The sequence below is a fragment of the Rhamphochromis longiceps genome, linkage group LG10 (genome assembly GCF_057381845.1).
Source record: "Rhamphochromis longiceps isolate RC_006_pf linkage group LG10, R_longiceps_female_GT1.1, whole genome shotgun sequence".
Lineage (NCBI taxonomy): Eukaryota > Metazoa > Chordata > Actinopteri > Cichliformes > Cichlidae > Rhamphochromis > Rhamphochromis longiceps.
Window position 1 is genome coordinate 20307233 of NC_140566.1, and position 16090 is coordinate 20323322.

Here is a 16090-nt window from a genome sequence, read left to right on the forward strand (position 1 = left end):
TGTGAGTCAGTGTTAGCTAGAGGGGGAAAAAGTGTCAAAGAGCTCCAAGTCTGATTGGCAGTATCTGTAGAGGTCATGAGGACAGAGGACATCATCAACCCTCTCATGAGTGACGCTGTGAACACAATGGCCTTTTCACATTCCATGCTCTTACTAAACAGTTTACAGCGAGTGTGGGCTGTATAACGAAGGAACAGCATTGCTCTGTCAGCGCGTGTGTGTGTGTGTGTGCACACGAATTTGGCCGGCATCCTAGAAAGAGTCTTTGATAGACTCATTTAGGCCAACATTAGTAATGAGTCTGGCCCAGCTCTAGCTTGTAGTTGTTGTTTAGAATGCATTTTAAAGCATTTCATTTAAAATTCTGGCTTCAATTCCAACATCTTGTTTAAGACCTGTTCTCCTGATAGAAGAAATACCCTCTGGTGAATCGAAGAAAAAAAAATTTCTGTGGTTTTTCCAAGCATGTGCAGGTATATCACATTCATCACCCCGTGCTTAACAGCGTGTATGTTTGCATGCAGGCACGTCCACGTGCGTGCCTTTTCCCAACGAGATGCAGTTCCTGTGCTGTGTGCATTCTTTATATTTATATTTATGGAAATCAAATGCCGAGCGTCTCCACAGGATGAGAGAATAGCCTTTTCCCCCCATAGAATTAGCATTTCTTTCCTTTTTAGCTGTTGATTTTACCAGTGTGAGTTCTGCCGCCTAAGGAGCTAATATCTGTTTAAATTACAGCAATATCGCTGCATTTTAATTTGATGCTGTTTGACTGTGTACACTTTAATTTAAATTCCTAACAGAAAGAAGTTCAGCTCATTGTATGTGTATTGCAAATGCACAAGTTTGGGTCTTTGCATATAACCTTGCACTGCAGCCGTGTGTATATGTCAGCGTGCTTGTGCGCGCGCATACATTAGCACATTAGCACTATTTCAAAACTAGAGAGGAAGAGAGAAAGAGATCCATCTCATCTTGCATTTATTATGCAAAGAATTCTCAAACTCCCTCTGCTCTCTTTTTAAACAGTTCCAAGATTGTTTGGAAGTCAAATAGAGATGTGTAAACAGCATGCATCTACCAGCTGGGCCAACTTGTTGGCAACAGCTTTACAGTTGATGCCAAATTTGATCTGAGTTTATTTTTATTTTATTTAATATTTCTCTTTCACCCTCTTTAAAACTGTCCGCTCTGAAAGGTCCACTTTTATTCCTCTCGATCTCACATTTCTTTTGGATTTTATCGTTTAATTTCATCACTTTTAAGTCACGATTTTAAAAGTAAGGCAGCTTAAAACACAAGAAAATACCAAAAGAATACTTACAATGTTTAGATGAAAACAACACATCCACTGAGGGTTATTCACCTGGAGCGCTGATGAATGTTTCTTTTAATGTGCTGCTCAATATTAATATTAGTGCACTCCTTTTTTCTTTATCAATTTAAAAATCACAAACAGTAAAAGGGATTGTGCATCAGTGCTGCTTTATAGAAGCTAACTTATTTTTAGCTTCACTCTTGATTGACTGCGTGATATTTGCATACAGATTTTGGTATTTGTTGAATTATTCCACTCCTGTGTTCTGCTGTTTTTTGTTTGTTTGTCGTTTTTTTAAATGCTGCTCCTTTTTTATTGAAAGATTACATGTTCAGTTCCCGAATGAGGTAGCAGTCCATGTTTCCTACTGATAACTTGTTTTGTGTAAGTCTTGTTTACGCATCAACACTGCACAAGGGAAAGGTGCACCACCTCTTCTCTGTCTGCTAAACCTTCCTCAAGCTCTTGTATGGGAGGTTTGTTTGTCTTTTGTGGTTAGCTTCAGTTTTAGATCTTTTGTCAGCTGCCTTAAAGCAGCCTGCAGTTGTTAATTGCTACCACAAAATGTAAGGAATTATAGAATGACAAAGCACTGGAAATGTCATCAGCTGTCAGTTTGTAATGATTATTGTTGACCTGTCTTATAAGTCCTGTTGAGTCAGGACTATTTTTATAACTTTATGAAAGAACAGTGCATTTATATTTACAATTATTTGTTTAGACTTTTGTTTCAAACTTTTGTACAGATCTGTTTTTTTTCATACGCATACCTTTAACTTTAATCTTGGCTCAAGTTTTATTCAACTCTAGAACTCCAAAAAAAAAAAAAAGCAATCAGATGGCTTTGCTCTGAAAGCTTGAATGAAAGGAGGCAAATATGAGCCAGCTACAAGGACGGCTACAGTTAATTTCTTGTTTTAACATCTGCCAGCTCTGCAAACATTCAAAGGAGAAAGCTGCCAGTTAAACAGGAAAATTAAATGATCCATAACACTGGCACTGACTATTATTCTGCCATGAGTTCCTTTCTCCTCCAGCTGTATGCTGTCAATTTGCCATATTTTTACTGACACCGACTTAAATTATGCTTTTGAGGACTGGTGTTAATTAGCTGGTGAAACAATGCTAGATTGTCTCCCGGTTCCAGCAGGAATAGTTTGACTGTTGCAAAAATTGCACATTAAATGCAAAGTTCTTAAAACAAGTCTCGGGTGATTTGGTTGATTTGCCACATTCACATTTAATATGGAAGAGTAATAGACTGAAAAATATAATAGACAAAATGCAATTAAACTGCTGCTGGTTAGCACAGCACCTACAGATTAACTGCAGCTTCCGAGACAATCCGATTGCAGCAATATGATTTGGTGTTTATAGCAATCGAGCTCAACCCCTGTAATAAGATAAATATGTTTTTGTGTTCCATTTTATACAGGCACAGTATTTCAGCTGCGTGGCGACAGTGCTGTACATTCGTAAGGAGAATTGTCTGTACCAAGCTTGTCCATCTGCAGACTGCAACAAGAAGGTCATCGACCAGCAGAACGGGCTGTACCGCTGCGAAAAGTGTAACAAAGAGTTCCCCAACTTTAAATACAGGCTCTTACTTTCTGTAAGTGTGCACAGTGCACATCAATAGTGGTTGTTATACATACTGTGATGAGAATTATTGTAACCTACATGAATATGCATGACCACACATACACATATAAATAATCTCTCGCCCACTCATCATCTCGGCCTGTTCCTCTCTCAGGCCAACTTAGCTGACTTCGGGGATAACCAGTGGGTGACGTGCTTCCAGGAGACAGCTGAGGCCCTGTTGGGTCACAGCGCAGAAACTCTCGGACATCTCAGAGACACAGTAAGACACATAGGCGGACAAGAAAATTGCCTTTGCAATTTTGCCAGAAGGTTTAACTGTAAAAGACTACTTCCTGTGCTTCCTGATGTTGTATTTCCCTTGTTTTTTGTTTCTAAGGATGAAGCTGCCTTCGATGAAGTCTTCCAGAAAGCCAACTTCACAACTCACATCTTTAAAAACAGAGTCAAGCTAGAGACCTACAACGTAAGTGGCTAAAAACTGCTGTGCAATATAAAGTGGTACAGTGCAATACAATTTAGCAGCAAAGCAGAATATACTGGTACACACTAGTGCTCATCATTGTCCTACAAGCATTCTTTCAGTGATCCTGGAGGAATATTCAACGCTGATTGGCTAGTGTCACAAACAGCCGTATTATCGCTATATTCAACAAATACACCAACAAGCATCTTATTTCCCCAATACAGCAATAATAGGCTTTCAAAATGCACAAAAGGTTTGCACACAAGTCACATTGTTGTAGAAGTCAGTAAATGGTTTATCCCCTGGGTCAGTTTCACAATAAAAAGCAGCTACAATACACAGATGTGTTTGTGTGAGCTGTTTCTTTTATATGACAGCGACCAATTACAATTATGTAATTGTTTTGGGAAATTACAACATTTTCTGCTTATCAACTCCACAGCCACACATGATAATAATAATAATAATAATAATAATAATGGATACTAATCAGGAAGCCTTTGGTTTGAATCCAAACCCCTCCAGTCCGCATGTCGAAGTGTCTTTGGTGCTTTGATACTTGTATAAAGCCTAATTATTAAAAAAATTATATAAGGAAAAGCTTGTAGTTTTAGCAATGGACGGTATTTACTGATCAGCAGGATCCTTAAGGATGAAATTAAAAGAGGCAATATGAAGTGTTAGTGCTGACATAAACCACAATTTAACCAGCTGTGTTAACAAAGGCTTCATTTACCCAAGCATAATTGGCACTTTTCTTTATGAAGTCACGTAGAAATGAACAAATTTTCCCCTCCCCTGCACGGCACCGCAGACCACGCCCCACCACAGCAGTATAATCACGACATGCTGTCAGTCACATAACATGAATCCGAACTCATTTCAATTAGTATAAGAGTGACAGGGGAGTTGTTTTATAGCCAGTGCACTTTGGATAACAGAAAACAAATACAGCTGTGAATTCATTTCTCTTAATTAGTCGCTAATTAGCATTTAGCTATTGTCTTTCTAAGCCTAATTAGCGTAATTATTCAGAGTCTAATTTGCTGCTGGGGCACATACCGAGAGTCTGAGTGGAATGATTGAGATGTAGGATGAGCTCTGAATGGTCTGTGTCCTGACCTCGAGAAAATCTACAAGGAAAACTATGCAGAGTTCATAAACCATAAAGTGAGGAAAGTCTAACTTCACCAACAATAATGTTTATTTCAGTAAAGTGTGATCTTTATGTAGAAAGCGGAGGAAACTGTTTACGCTCTGTTTCAGCATATCACGTCTACTTGCCAGCCTGAAGTTAGAGGAGCAAATAGAGGAGGCTGCAGTTTCCATTATATTGAACAATGCAGACGCTTTGGTCAGAACAAATAGCATTTTGATGATTTTGCTTTTCTTGCAGCCTTACCACCGGTGGGGCTTAAAATGCCGTCCTCAGGGCTGCATTACAGAAGGAGTCATAGTTTTTCAAAACAAACACTACTTCACCTTGGGAGTATGAACATTCTGTGTAAATTATCCACTGAGAACCATCAATGTCCAAAGGAAATTTCAAGGTAATCTGGGCTCAAATTGTGAGACAGAGAAAAGGGGAGTCATCGCAGTTCAGAGGGCCCTGGCTGGCAGCAAATGGAAATGAAAAATTGAAAATATGTCAACAGTGTTTTAGACACAGTTTAAATGATCTACTGAACAACTAAGCAGCTCTGAGAACAGCTAACTGAGCAATCAGGTTTTTTTTCCACCCTGAACGCAAATGCAGGCACAGTAAGCGCTTGTCATTACAGGCACTATTTTGCCATGCATGTCTGTGTTTGAGGCAGAGACTGATACAGATTTATTCATGTAATTCAGTGCTCTGGTTATTCAGTTAATTCAACAATATTAAAAATAAATGAATTGCAGCTGGCACTTAATAAAAAGAAAATCATTGATCACCTGTTAATTATGCATCAAAGGTGATACTGTGGAGAGACATAGAGCATTTTCACAACATGTTTTTTCAAGACCACAAATGCATCCAAATCAAGTAGCTTTTTTTTTTTTACTTTTTAGGTAAATACTTATTTTTCTATTGCAGGATGTGTCAGGAAGAGTTCAAGACAAATAGGAGCACTTTTTTGATCGTTTCAGTTTTCAACAAAGTAGATATAATGAGCTCAGAATAGAAACGTGTTCTACATAAGGCTTATCACTGTATTCAGACATTTTTTCCGTCTGCATTTGGCACAGCCTGCGATTCAAAACACGAGCTGTTCACTTTGTCTTTCTACCGAAGCCTTCATTCTTACACACTTGTGTGACACAAGGCAAAAAGTCCTACCGCATTGTTTTCACAAAAATAGAACAACGCAATGAAATGTCAGAACCTAATAAGATTAATGAAGTTGTAAAGTGTGTGCTTTGTCACTTGTCATAACAGAGACACGCAGAGAGAGAACGACCTGGCTTAGGATCATATTTTAAGGTTTGTCTTATTTTTAGGAACAGAAGCGAGATGACAAACTACCAGGTTTTCGACTTAACAAGCACATGTTTTTTTTGTTCAGTCATCAACTCTACCAGTGTACTATCTATCTATCAGTCACTCTTCCTATTTAGACCATTATCCTGTTTAGACAAGGTTATGATAAATTCTTTTCTTTCTCTCACAAAGGTAATTCATATTATATAATCGCCTATTTTAGGAAAATAATATTTTAAAAAAGGGCCCGGCCAGTAAAAGCATATATATTGGCCAAGAAATGGGATCTAGAAGTAAAAAGGAGACCCTTAAAACCATCGCATGAGTCTTGGCAGTACTTAGTTTGACCACCAGGGGGCAGTCCTGAAGAATGTAAGCATGTAAATAAATAGCTACACATAAGAGATCTTAGCTAAATCTGTTTATTTCGTGTGGAAGAAAAAAATGTTTCATATGTTTTAATATCAGATTCCTTAAGCATATAGGTCACCCTAACATTATCAACCTATGAAGGCCTATAATTTGTGTAGTTGTGTCTACTTTTTCTAGAGATTTGAGGAAATTGAAGGTAACGTTTCACAGAACCTTGAGTCCATCGTGTTCTTCAATCAGTTCTTGAACAACGGGCAGTGTGGCATAGCCCGTTTTTCCTGATGGGGGAAATCACTGAGTTGTACCTGGTCTATAGCAGTGTTATGGACCCATGTGGGATGCTCAGAGCATTCGCCAGAGCAGCACACTCACCAAAAGCAAACACCAGCACTGACGTTATTTCCCAAAGTAAATAGCACACGAGGGATTTAAAGGAAAACAGGACTCATCAGACCAGATGACCTCCTTTCAGTTTGTTTAAGGCTTCTTTTGTTGCGTGACGATGGGTAAGGTTAGTTTTAGGGCTGTGGCAGCCGTCACAATGTGGCCAAAGTGCTCTGATTTTCAAATCCAGCAAAATGGCTCTTTAATCCCAGGACCGTAATGTATATGGTTTTGTAAGTAAACAAATATTATTCACACATAAGCATTCCAATTGCTAACTCGTGTATATGTACGCTTTTTTGTGATTAATGAGAATTACAGAGAAGCCACAATAATTGTTTAAATATGGTGATGACGGTGCTGAAGAGCATCAGTCTCTTTTAGCCCTGCTTTAAAGGTGACAGCTGTGTGAAGAATGATAATTGAGAGTTTAAGAATGAAGGTCAGACTCCCTCTGTCCCCCTTCTCACCTGGCTAATCTCTACATGAGGAAGACGTGATTGACATTTTGTTTTGTTTTTTTGAAAATTGCAGAAATTGCTTAAGGCAACTTGACTACCCCTCTGTTGGGGGGTGTAGTCTCTGAAAGCTTTGGAGTTTTTCACATTTGGCATTTAATAAATATTATATTAAGAATAGATTACTTTGCTCAAGTGAGCTCTGAAAGCAGAAAGTACAAGAAGCAAAGCAGTAACTGATAAAATTGGCCTGCTTTTATACTTTACGACAGGTATAAAAGTGGGAGACTCTTATACAGATGTTGTGATGATAAATGTGCATTTATCATCACAACATCTGGTCTATATTCACAACCAGGTAAACAAATTTACAAATCCTTCACACGATGAAAAAGTCCAACGCAGCTGGCAACAGACGTAAATAAAAATGTAAATGCTGCATTTAAATAAAGTTCTGTCTTAACTGTCTGCCGAGTTTCATTAAGGTGGTGCCTTACAAAGGCAGGAGCATGTGCAGTGAATCAGAAACTAGTGCTCCAGAACTGAGTGCAGTAAAGGCTCATCTTCCTCTCCTACACACACACAATTCACAACATGGTGAATTGGATTTACGGAGCACTAAAGAGCGCTGTTTACACATAATCTTTTAATTTGCATTTGTTTAAAAGACAATCCAAAGAAATGTGTATCTGATTTCTGATTTCAAACCAGTACTCAGATGTGATAATTAAGTTCAAGTCTTAGTCTTTGAATCTGTTCCAGGCTGGCTGATTATTCATCTTAAATATGTGTTGCTGTATTAGTGCACATATATCTGTGCTTGTGTCAGAGTCCAAGTGCATCAGTCTGAAGTGAATACATTGATTGTGTCTCATTTAATCTATTAGTGTCATAGGGGATCTGTTTTTCTTTCCCTGTTTTAACAGACAGGCCATTCAGAGTACACTCGTAACACAGCATTCACACCACATTACACTCAGACCTTTTTGCTGTCCTTGAGTGTGGAAAAAGATTTCTGAAAATTCTGAAAGAGAGAGAGAGAGATTGTTTCCAAGGAGCCAGACTTTCTAGAAACTTGTGTTCCTGGGCAATAGTTTTCCAGTGTTTTCTCGCAAATAGGCCAAAATAGTCCTTTTGACCCAAAAGTCCTACAGTAGAATTTAACAGAAGGTGGTTGGTGACCTTGTCAGAGGCTTAATTCACTTTCAGACAAGTTTTAAGAATCCTTTATCAAGGTTGCCTTGCATATACATTTTACTGGATATATGGGAAAAATGGTAGTAGGATTTATCCTATTCATTTCAGTTCCATAAAACCTATTGTGTGGATGTGTTAAGATATTTCAGTCTTGACCTAAGTGCTGGATTGTTAATGAATAATATTTCTCTGCAGGTAGTTTTGGGTTGTTTTTTTTGCTCAGTACAGTACAGCATCTTAATTATTCTCTTTGAAGATGTGGCATCAGTAAGTGTAAATGTTTATTGGCTAGTTGTGCGCTGTACTTTTGCATGTGTGTGTGTTCTGTTTTTTTTTCTTTTTGTCTACACATCCAGAAGTGCTGGTATTTATTCGTTCAGTGCACCGCCTGAAATTGAGTTAGAGAACAAGGGTGAATGTTTGGCTACGAAGTAATTGTTTTCTCCAGATGCGATTGCAGTATTAGTCTGTGCATATTAAATTACCAAGCTTTCTTTCTCTCAGTACCCTACCATTTGGAAAACCATTATTTTTAAATAAGTTGTCACCTTTTGTCAAGTGGAACCTCCGATTCAAACCCCCCTCCCCCCACGTATTGTTTAATTTGCCTGAGGTAGATGCAAATTGAAAATACGAGTAGAAGTGTGGAATCAACGTGTGAACAAATGTTCAATCCTTGATGCTGGTTATCCTAAGTGAATTGCTAATTCTCTCTGGATTGAACCCTTTAATAATTATCACTGATTATGACAGAAAAGAGCTTTTGACTTTATGCTTTCACTGGAAATCATGCCATTGTTTGATGGTACAGAATCTGACTTACTGATGGTGACTCTTACTGCAAACAGTTGAGACAGCTTACATCTGCGTACACAATTATCGATCTCAATTGTTGTTGTGTTTGTGAAAGTACAAGCACGCATTCACACCGATGGGTAATTTAGAATCTCCAGTTAACCTAACCAGCATGTCTTTGATCTGTGGGAGGAGGAAACCCACGCAGGCACACCGAGAACATGCAAACTTCACACAGAAGCTGGCCTGTGGATCCAGGAAGCCTCAAGCTACGAGGCACTAAACACTGTAGCTCTGTATAATATGGCAGATTAGAATATGTTTTTATTGATATAATTGTTATTAATATAAAGGGAACAGGTGGAACATCCTTCTTTTTGCTTACTTTTGTAAATGACATGGAAAGTGTCACCTTTCCTGCTCTGCTTCCCGCCTTGGGGCCACATAGGGTCAATTTATAATCACACAGTACATTGGGTTTGAGTAATCACACGAGTTTATGCTAAATATTGCTGAAGTCTGTGATCGTGCAGTAGCCAGTGTTTGTGTTCTTGTTTATTTTTTATTTTTTTAGTCTTGCGACAGTCAGGACTCAGTCTGACTTGCTGAATTTTCATCGTTTGAGGTGAAATGCTTAAATTCATCATCAGAGGTGTCTGGTTCCCAAAGAGAGTGCTTTGATGACAAGATTCGCTTACATTATGGGGGGGGGGGGGGAAGCCGCTCTCGTTTTCTTACATTTGTGAGATTTTCCAAAACAGAAGAAGCAGGCAATGCAAATTAAAATCAACATATTAAATACCATGTAAATTATGCAGCTCAGCTCGAGATGACTAACGACATCATGGCTCACACTTGCCAAAGGATCTGAAATTAGACCATACAATAAAATCTACTGGCCTTGCGGCTTTTTGCATAGATTTTGAGAAGAAGGTTGTTGGTACAAGTCTGAGCTGACAGCAAAGCTCTGTCAGTAGCAGGAAGTTTCAGTCCTAAAGCAGACTTTCCACCGCTTGGGTCTTAATTGGTTCAGTAGATTAATGATTATGTGCAGTCTTGAATCGTGCTGATCACAGAGGTTAAAGTTGTTGTTTCCTTACCCGATGCTGTGCACTGAACTCAAACTCTCTGTTTCCTCCACAGGATGAGAGTCGAGTGAAGGTAACTGTAATGGAAGTCCAGCCGGTCGACCACAGAGAATACAGCCGGAGACTCCTGCAAAACATCTACAAATTGGCTAGATGAACTCAGTCCCACCCATTCAAATGTCTGTCTGGTCATTAAACGCATCTTTCGCCATTCTGCAACCAGTGTCCGACTTTTTCCTACCTGCGAGATAACAGCATATCAGGCTGAGACAGGAAAGGGGGCGGCCAGTGATTCATCTAAATGGCAGCCAAACAAAAGACTGATATTTAGCAGATGACTTCCTTCACAGAGCGGAGGGGGAAAAGGCAAAAAGATCTGATGGAAGTGACTTCCAGCTTTATTTTAATGGCAATTTAACTTTGTGTTTTCAGTTTAAAGAATTTTTACCGCGTCCTGCTTACATTTTCACGTCTTATGCATCATGTAAATACTATGATTGTAGTGTTTTCTTTTTTCTTCATCAACGTGACTTATTTCTTCGGTTTTGTATTGGTGATGCTCAGTGTTAGTTGAGTAAGACGTAGATGAGTCACATTTATTTAATCTTTGTTTTTGTTTTTTTCTTCAAACAGAGTCTTGGAAAAAATGCGTGGGGGGTGCACGTGTTTAAGCTGCGTTCACAGCGTGCGCCTTGTTCTTAAAAGATACCCTGGGTGTGTGCGTGTGCGCGCATTTGTGTTTGGTTTCCTTTTGTGCTTCCAAGAAATGTCAGACAAGAAAAAAACAGGCATTAAAAGGACATTAAAATAGAAAGTGTCTTTGTCTTTATCTGTGTTGTCTTAACAGGTAGGCTTACAAAACGAAAAATTGCATTTGCTGGGAGATCAGAAAATATTATATTTTTTAGAGATATTAAACACCTGGATTTCTTTCTGAAATATAAAGTTTTTCACCTCACCGGATAAGGTGACCTGAGGCAGCTGGCGTGCTTTGTAAATAATCAAATTGAAAGCTAAAAGTTTTAGGAAGGAGACGTAAAAACTTTTTTTCTTTTGCTTGTCAGCAGTCAACTGAGCTAAAGGCTGACGGACATTTTTCTGTGGCGTTTTATCTCAAGAACCAAAAAGGGCACTGGAAAAAAAAAAAATTATATATATATATATATATATATATATATATATATATATATATATATATATATATAATATTTTGCCTCACAGTTTAAGAAAAATACTCACATACTGTGACTGGCGTAGCCATGAGACAGGTGGGTGAATGCAGTGATTAAAAGTCACACTCGGTTCACTGATAAATCAGGCATTTCAGTTCGAAATTACTTTCACATTAAATGTCTCTATCAATATTAGAGAGTCCTTTTTGCTCACTGAGTATGCATTAAGACACTAGAAAGCAAGGGAAGTGCTTCAGTGGCATTCCTCCAGTAAGGTGTGGCTCAAGGCCATGACACTGATTTATGTTGGCAGCAAGCTGCCTGCTCCCTCCTCTCCCAAGCACCAGCAGTAACATCTCCTGCCTGCTGCCTGCCATGTGTGGAGATTTGGGAGATTATAATGCACACAGTAATCTTTTTATCCATGTGTCAACTCTTGCCCAACTTATTCCATTATCTCTGTATGAGTTTTTTGTTGTTTTTGTTCAGTGCTCTGATGTGTCACTCTCTAATAATCACTTTCTAAAGACATAAAAATTAGACAGCGTACATTGAATGTAGTGACATTTACTAACACAGAAAGCATTTTAAAGCCAAAGTGTGAAGGGAATTACGTGAGTGATTAAAGGTTGACTTTGAGTCATACTACTTTTTTAACAAACATAAATAGTCCCACACTGGCCAAACCACTTACAGCAGAAGTGACTCCAGCTTTTGAGGTTCACTTTACTCCCAAACTCTTCCAGGTCAAATCAAATCAAGACTTTTTTTTTTAAGTATTTTGTTATTTGCTAGATTAAGTTGGTAGAGTAAGTGTAACCCTCTGTTCTGCTCAGAAAATCTAAAAAGGAGTCCATGAGATCAGAAAGTCATTTCCAACTTAAAGCCTTGCTGATGATTGAGACTTAAGATGGAGACATGTCAATCTGGAGCCTTAGCCAGCCCCAAGGCATTGTGGGACAGAGGAGGACACAGCGAAGAGATTAGGAGAATTTTTATTATCCTTTGAGAACTTTATCTGAATGTGACGTGCGAAGAAGTAGTGAACTGAATTGCCAGTGAGGCTGGCATATCTTCTTTGTGGGAATGTGGGAGTTTCAGTCCGGTGAATACACAGTCTGTCTCTCTATCTGCGCGAGGTGTGTGAGGCAACAAGGACAGCAAATGGAAATGAGCTGCGGTTATCACGGAGGTCAAAGTCCTGATCACAGTCAATCTGTCCGCAGGCCATCCTGTCTGTGCGGATATGTGTGTGAAGTGGGGAGGGAAGGTGGGGTGTTAGAGTGCAAGAAGGGAATATTTGCACATGAATATTTCATGTGCATCTACATATTCTACATCACATGCTTGTCTATAATACTGTACTTGTGGCATTTGAAAAAAGCTATTCATTCAGCTGTTCTGGGCTAAACCTTTCTCATTATTAGTGTTCGTTGTTACAACATGAAGACCTTTGGTATGAGCCACAGATGTCATTGAAAAACAATTCCTTATTTCTGCAGCTTGTTCACTTTAGTTTTTCTTCAAATCATGACATGCAGTTTTTCATCTCAATGCACTTTACAAACAGAGGTCAACACCTTACAGTACCAAGAGAGAAAGCCGGCAGTTCATCCTTGAGGAGTAAAGCTCTCTTTGTACTGAAAGGAAACCTCCAAGACAACCAGATCCAGGATAAGCAGCTTTCTGCCTTGAATGGCTGGATGGAAAAGAATAGCAAAGAGAGAATATATTAGGATCTGGGAGACACCTGGAACAGCTTTCAATTCAAAAGGTGTCAAACTGGTTGCCATACTGATGATGACGACCATAATAACAAATATACTTATTGGTTTAATAGCAGTAATCTTACTATCTCCATCTGCGTGTTTGTTTGTGTCTTTGTCCTCCAACTCCTTCTAAACCACCAGGAGCTGAGCACACATGTACAATTCAGAGTCCTTGAATAAGTCGGAGTCCTATCAGTGGGGGTTCCCAATTTGGGGTCATAATGTGGGTCATGTAGCCTTCAAATAGTTCCTCCAACTGCTTAAAGGGCAGTTGAAATGTGTGCTGAGAACATACAGACTTGTTTTTTAACTTCCTATATTTTAAAATTGAATCTCAGACTGTGCTGCTATATCTCTATGGCGCACTTAGTTTATGACGCTTCCTTTGGGATCTATTGTGAGGCTCCATGAGCGGCCATTGCTGTGAAAAAGACGCAACTCTTCCATTCAATGGCTTTGGTACAACTTAGACCCTTGAAAATCCTCCACTAAATGAGATAATATGATGTCACCATGTTGCCTTGCAACCAAATAGCAATGGACTAAAATGACAATATTTAGCATTTAGGCACCTGTAGCACCTTATAAAAACATCCTATCCCAACAGCATCTCATTTATATTCACAAAATTAGTATTACACATGATGTATTATGGCGCTATCACATTGCCTGGCAACAGGATAAAATGACTTGGTTTTAGCCTTTATGCACCTCTACCACCTCACGAAGTCATCCTGCCATTTTAATTTCACAACAATAATACCTCATTTATATCCATTAAAGTTGAATTTCACATGCCTAGCAACTACCTAGCAACAGGCTGAAATGACCCATTTTAGGTATATAAACATCCACCACTCCTATTTTTATTTTTTATTTGTTTTTACTTTTCTCAGTATGATTAAGAACAGTTTGCCAACAGCATAAACAGGCCAAACAACACTGTAGCATGGACTACTGATAATAAAAATAATGGGGATTAAGCACGACAACAAACACTGAGCAGGCTCGTGGGGCTGAAATTGGAAGTGGACAGCTCTTGAGATATAGATACCTGCTGAGAGGAACATATAGCTAGAAAAAAAGAACAACTAATTTCACGAAGACGAACACATCAAGATCACATCACTGATACCTGTAAACCTGTTGCTTTCAACCCATGATTACTATGTAGAGATAACTAAATGACAATTAAACAATTACAGGACCTGGCATTACTTGGACCACGCCCACCTATCATTTTGATTTCACCTTACACACCTCTGGATGTTCATGACTGTATCTACCTGTGCTGTTGTGACTCTATTATATAGACAAATCTGTCCACAGTACTCAAAGCCTCCTTTGTGTTGGCATGCTGCAGGCATCTCCTAGATGACAATTTTCCAAAACACACACACACACACACACACACACACACACACACACACACACACACACACACACACACACACACACACACACACACACACACACACACACACACACACGGTGAAAAAATACCAGCTATGTTATGTCTTGTAAAAACAAGTCAACCAAAGCTCTGTGTGCAGTCTGCACGAGTGTATGTGTTAAACTCAAGGCACAGTTTCTTGTCATTTTAATAAGACAGACTGAATGACAGCAGCAATTACCAGCCGCAGTAAATGAAAGCGTGTTGGCTTAGTTCTCTCCTTATGAATCTGAGTGTGCATGTATACACACATAGACACATGCAGAGATAGACAGGACTCCAATTTTGGAAAAACAAAAGAACAACAACAACAACAAAAGCAGCCCTGGAATTTGTTGTCAATTAGCCACAATTTGATACAGTAAATGTGAAGTGACACAACATGTTTGTTAGTCCGACATCCTTAAAGAAAACTCAGAATTCCCCCTGTCTTCTTCAGGTTCATCTGATGCCTAAAGGAAAACTCATTGGGACTTGTGTGACAAGATTATCAAATATCGTTGGATTCATGAAATTCACAGTAGTAAAGGTTTAATAGTTGAACCTTGACACGGCTAGATCATGCAACACAATTGTCATTCATTCTACAGCAGTCTATCTTGCAATATAAAAACAGGAACTGGAATGAAGCCCTCCAATCTGATCAGTTCAAGTATATCGTGCTTTAATTTTCTTACAACCCGTCATTCAATAATGCACCTCTAACTGTGTTTGCTCCAGCCTCCTCCTCCTTTGTTTCCCTTTTCTGTAGAGAGACATGTTTACCTATTTGTCTAAGTTGCAGAACAAGTGTTTAACAAATTATCTTTTATTACTGGGCTGAATACCAAATATTGTACATCAAAAACTCGCATAATTACTAAAACAAAAGAACAACCTCTAAAATCAGCTAATTAACTGGGACCAGTCGAATGTGTCACTGGTGTTTTTTGACAGTGTGAAAGCTGACTAAAGTAGCAGGGATGGATTCTGTTGTGTACAGAGATATTTTTTGTTTCAGTCAAGGACAAATGTTGCATTGCAGACAGACGGTGATGCAAAACATTCCAGGAAAGTAACATAAGAACTTATTAAGATAAATATTGGACTGTTCTTAAATGTTAAAGTAAAGTAAATACTGATCAAAAGTCCTGAGACACCTCTCATTTTTAAAAATATTTTTGCTAGGAAAAAAGGAAAAAGTGTCAAGGTTTTTATGACCATCTTTATTCTTCAACACAGCCTGAGCTCCATTGTAATATAGACTTCAGGAATAATTCTCCAGGCTTCATGAATGAAGTTTCAAAGCTCTTCTTTGGATATTGGCTGTTTTTTGTTTTGTTCTCTGTCCCGATGATCCAAGCATGCTTCAGTGTTGATGTCTGGGCTCTGGGGAAGCCAATCCATGGCTCACAGTGTTTCACTGTGTCTTTTCTAGGTACATTTGCATTGCATTGCTTGTGTGTCTGGGATCATTGTCATGATGAAAAAAGAAGCCGCTGCCAATCAGATGCTTTTCAGATGGAACTGCGTGATGTTTCAAAACCTGTTAGTACTTTTATGTGTTCATCACTCC

The 16090-nt window shown here is 38.8% G+C and overlaps 1 protein-coding gene across 1 annotated transcript in view; it reads left to right on the forward strand.

The window, feature by feature from the left end:
• The window catches only part of LOC146660781 (replication protein A 70 kDa DNA-binding subunit-like), a 47766-nt gene extending 37368 nt beyond the window's left edge, over positions 1-10398 (forward strand). Inside the window, exons 14-17 of the mRNA XM_085420813.1 lie at positions 2757-2933; positions 3078-3185; positions 3303-3389; positions 10197-10398. Coding sequence (XP_085276939.1) covers positions 2757-2933; positions 3078-3185; positions 3303-3389; positions 10197-10298 — 474 coding nt within the window. The 3' untranslated portion in view covers positions 10299-10398. The remainder of the gene's footprint in view (positions 1-2756; positions 2934-3077; positions 3186-3302; positions 3390-10196) is intronic.
• The last annotated feature ends 5692 nt before the right edge of the window (positions 10399-16090 follow it).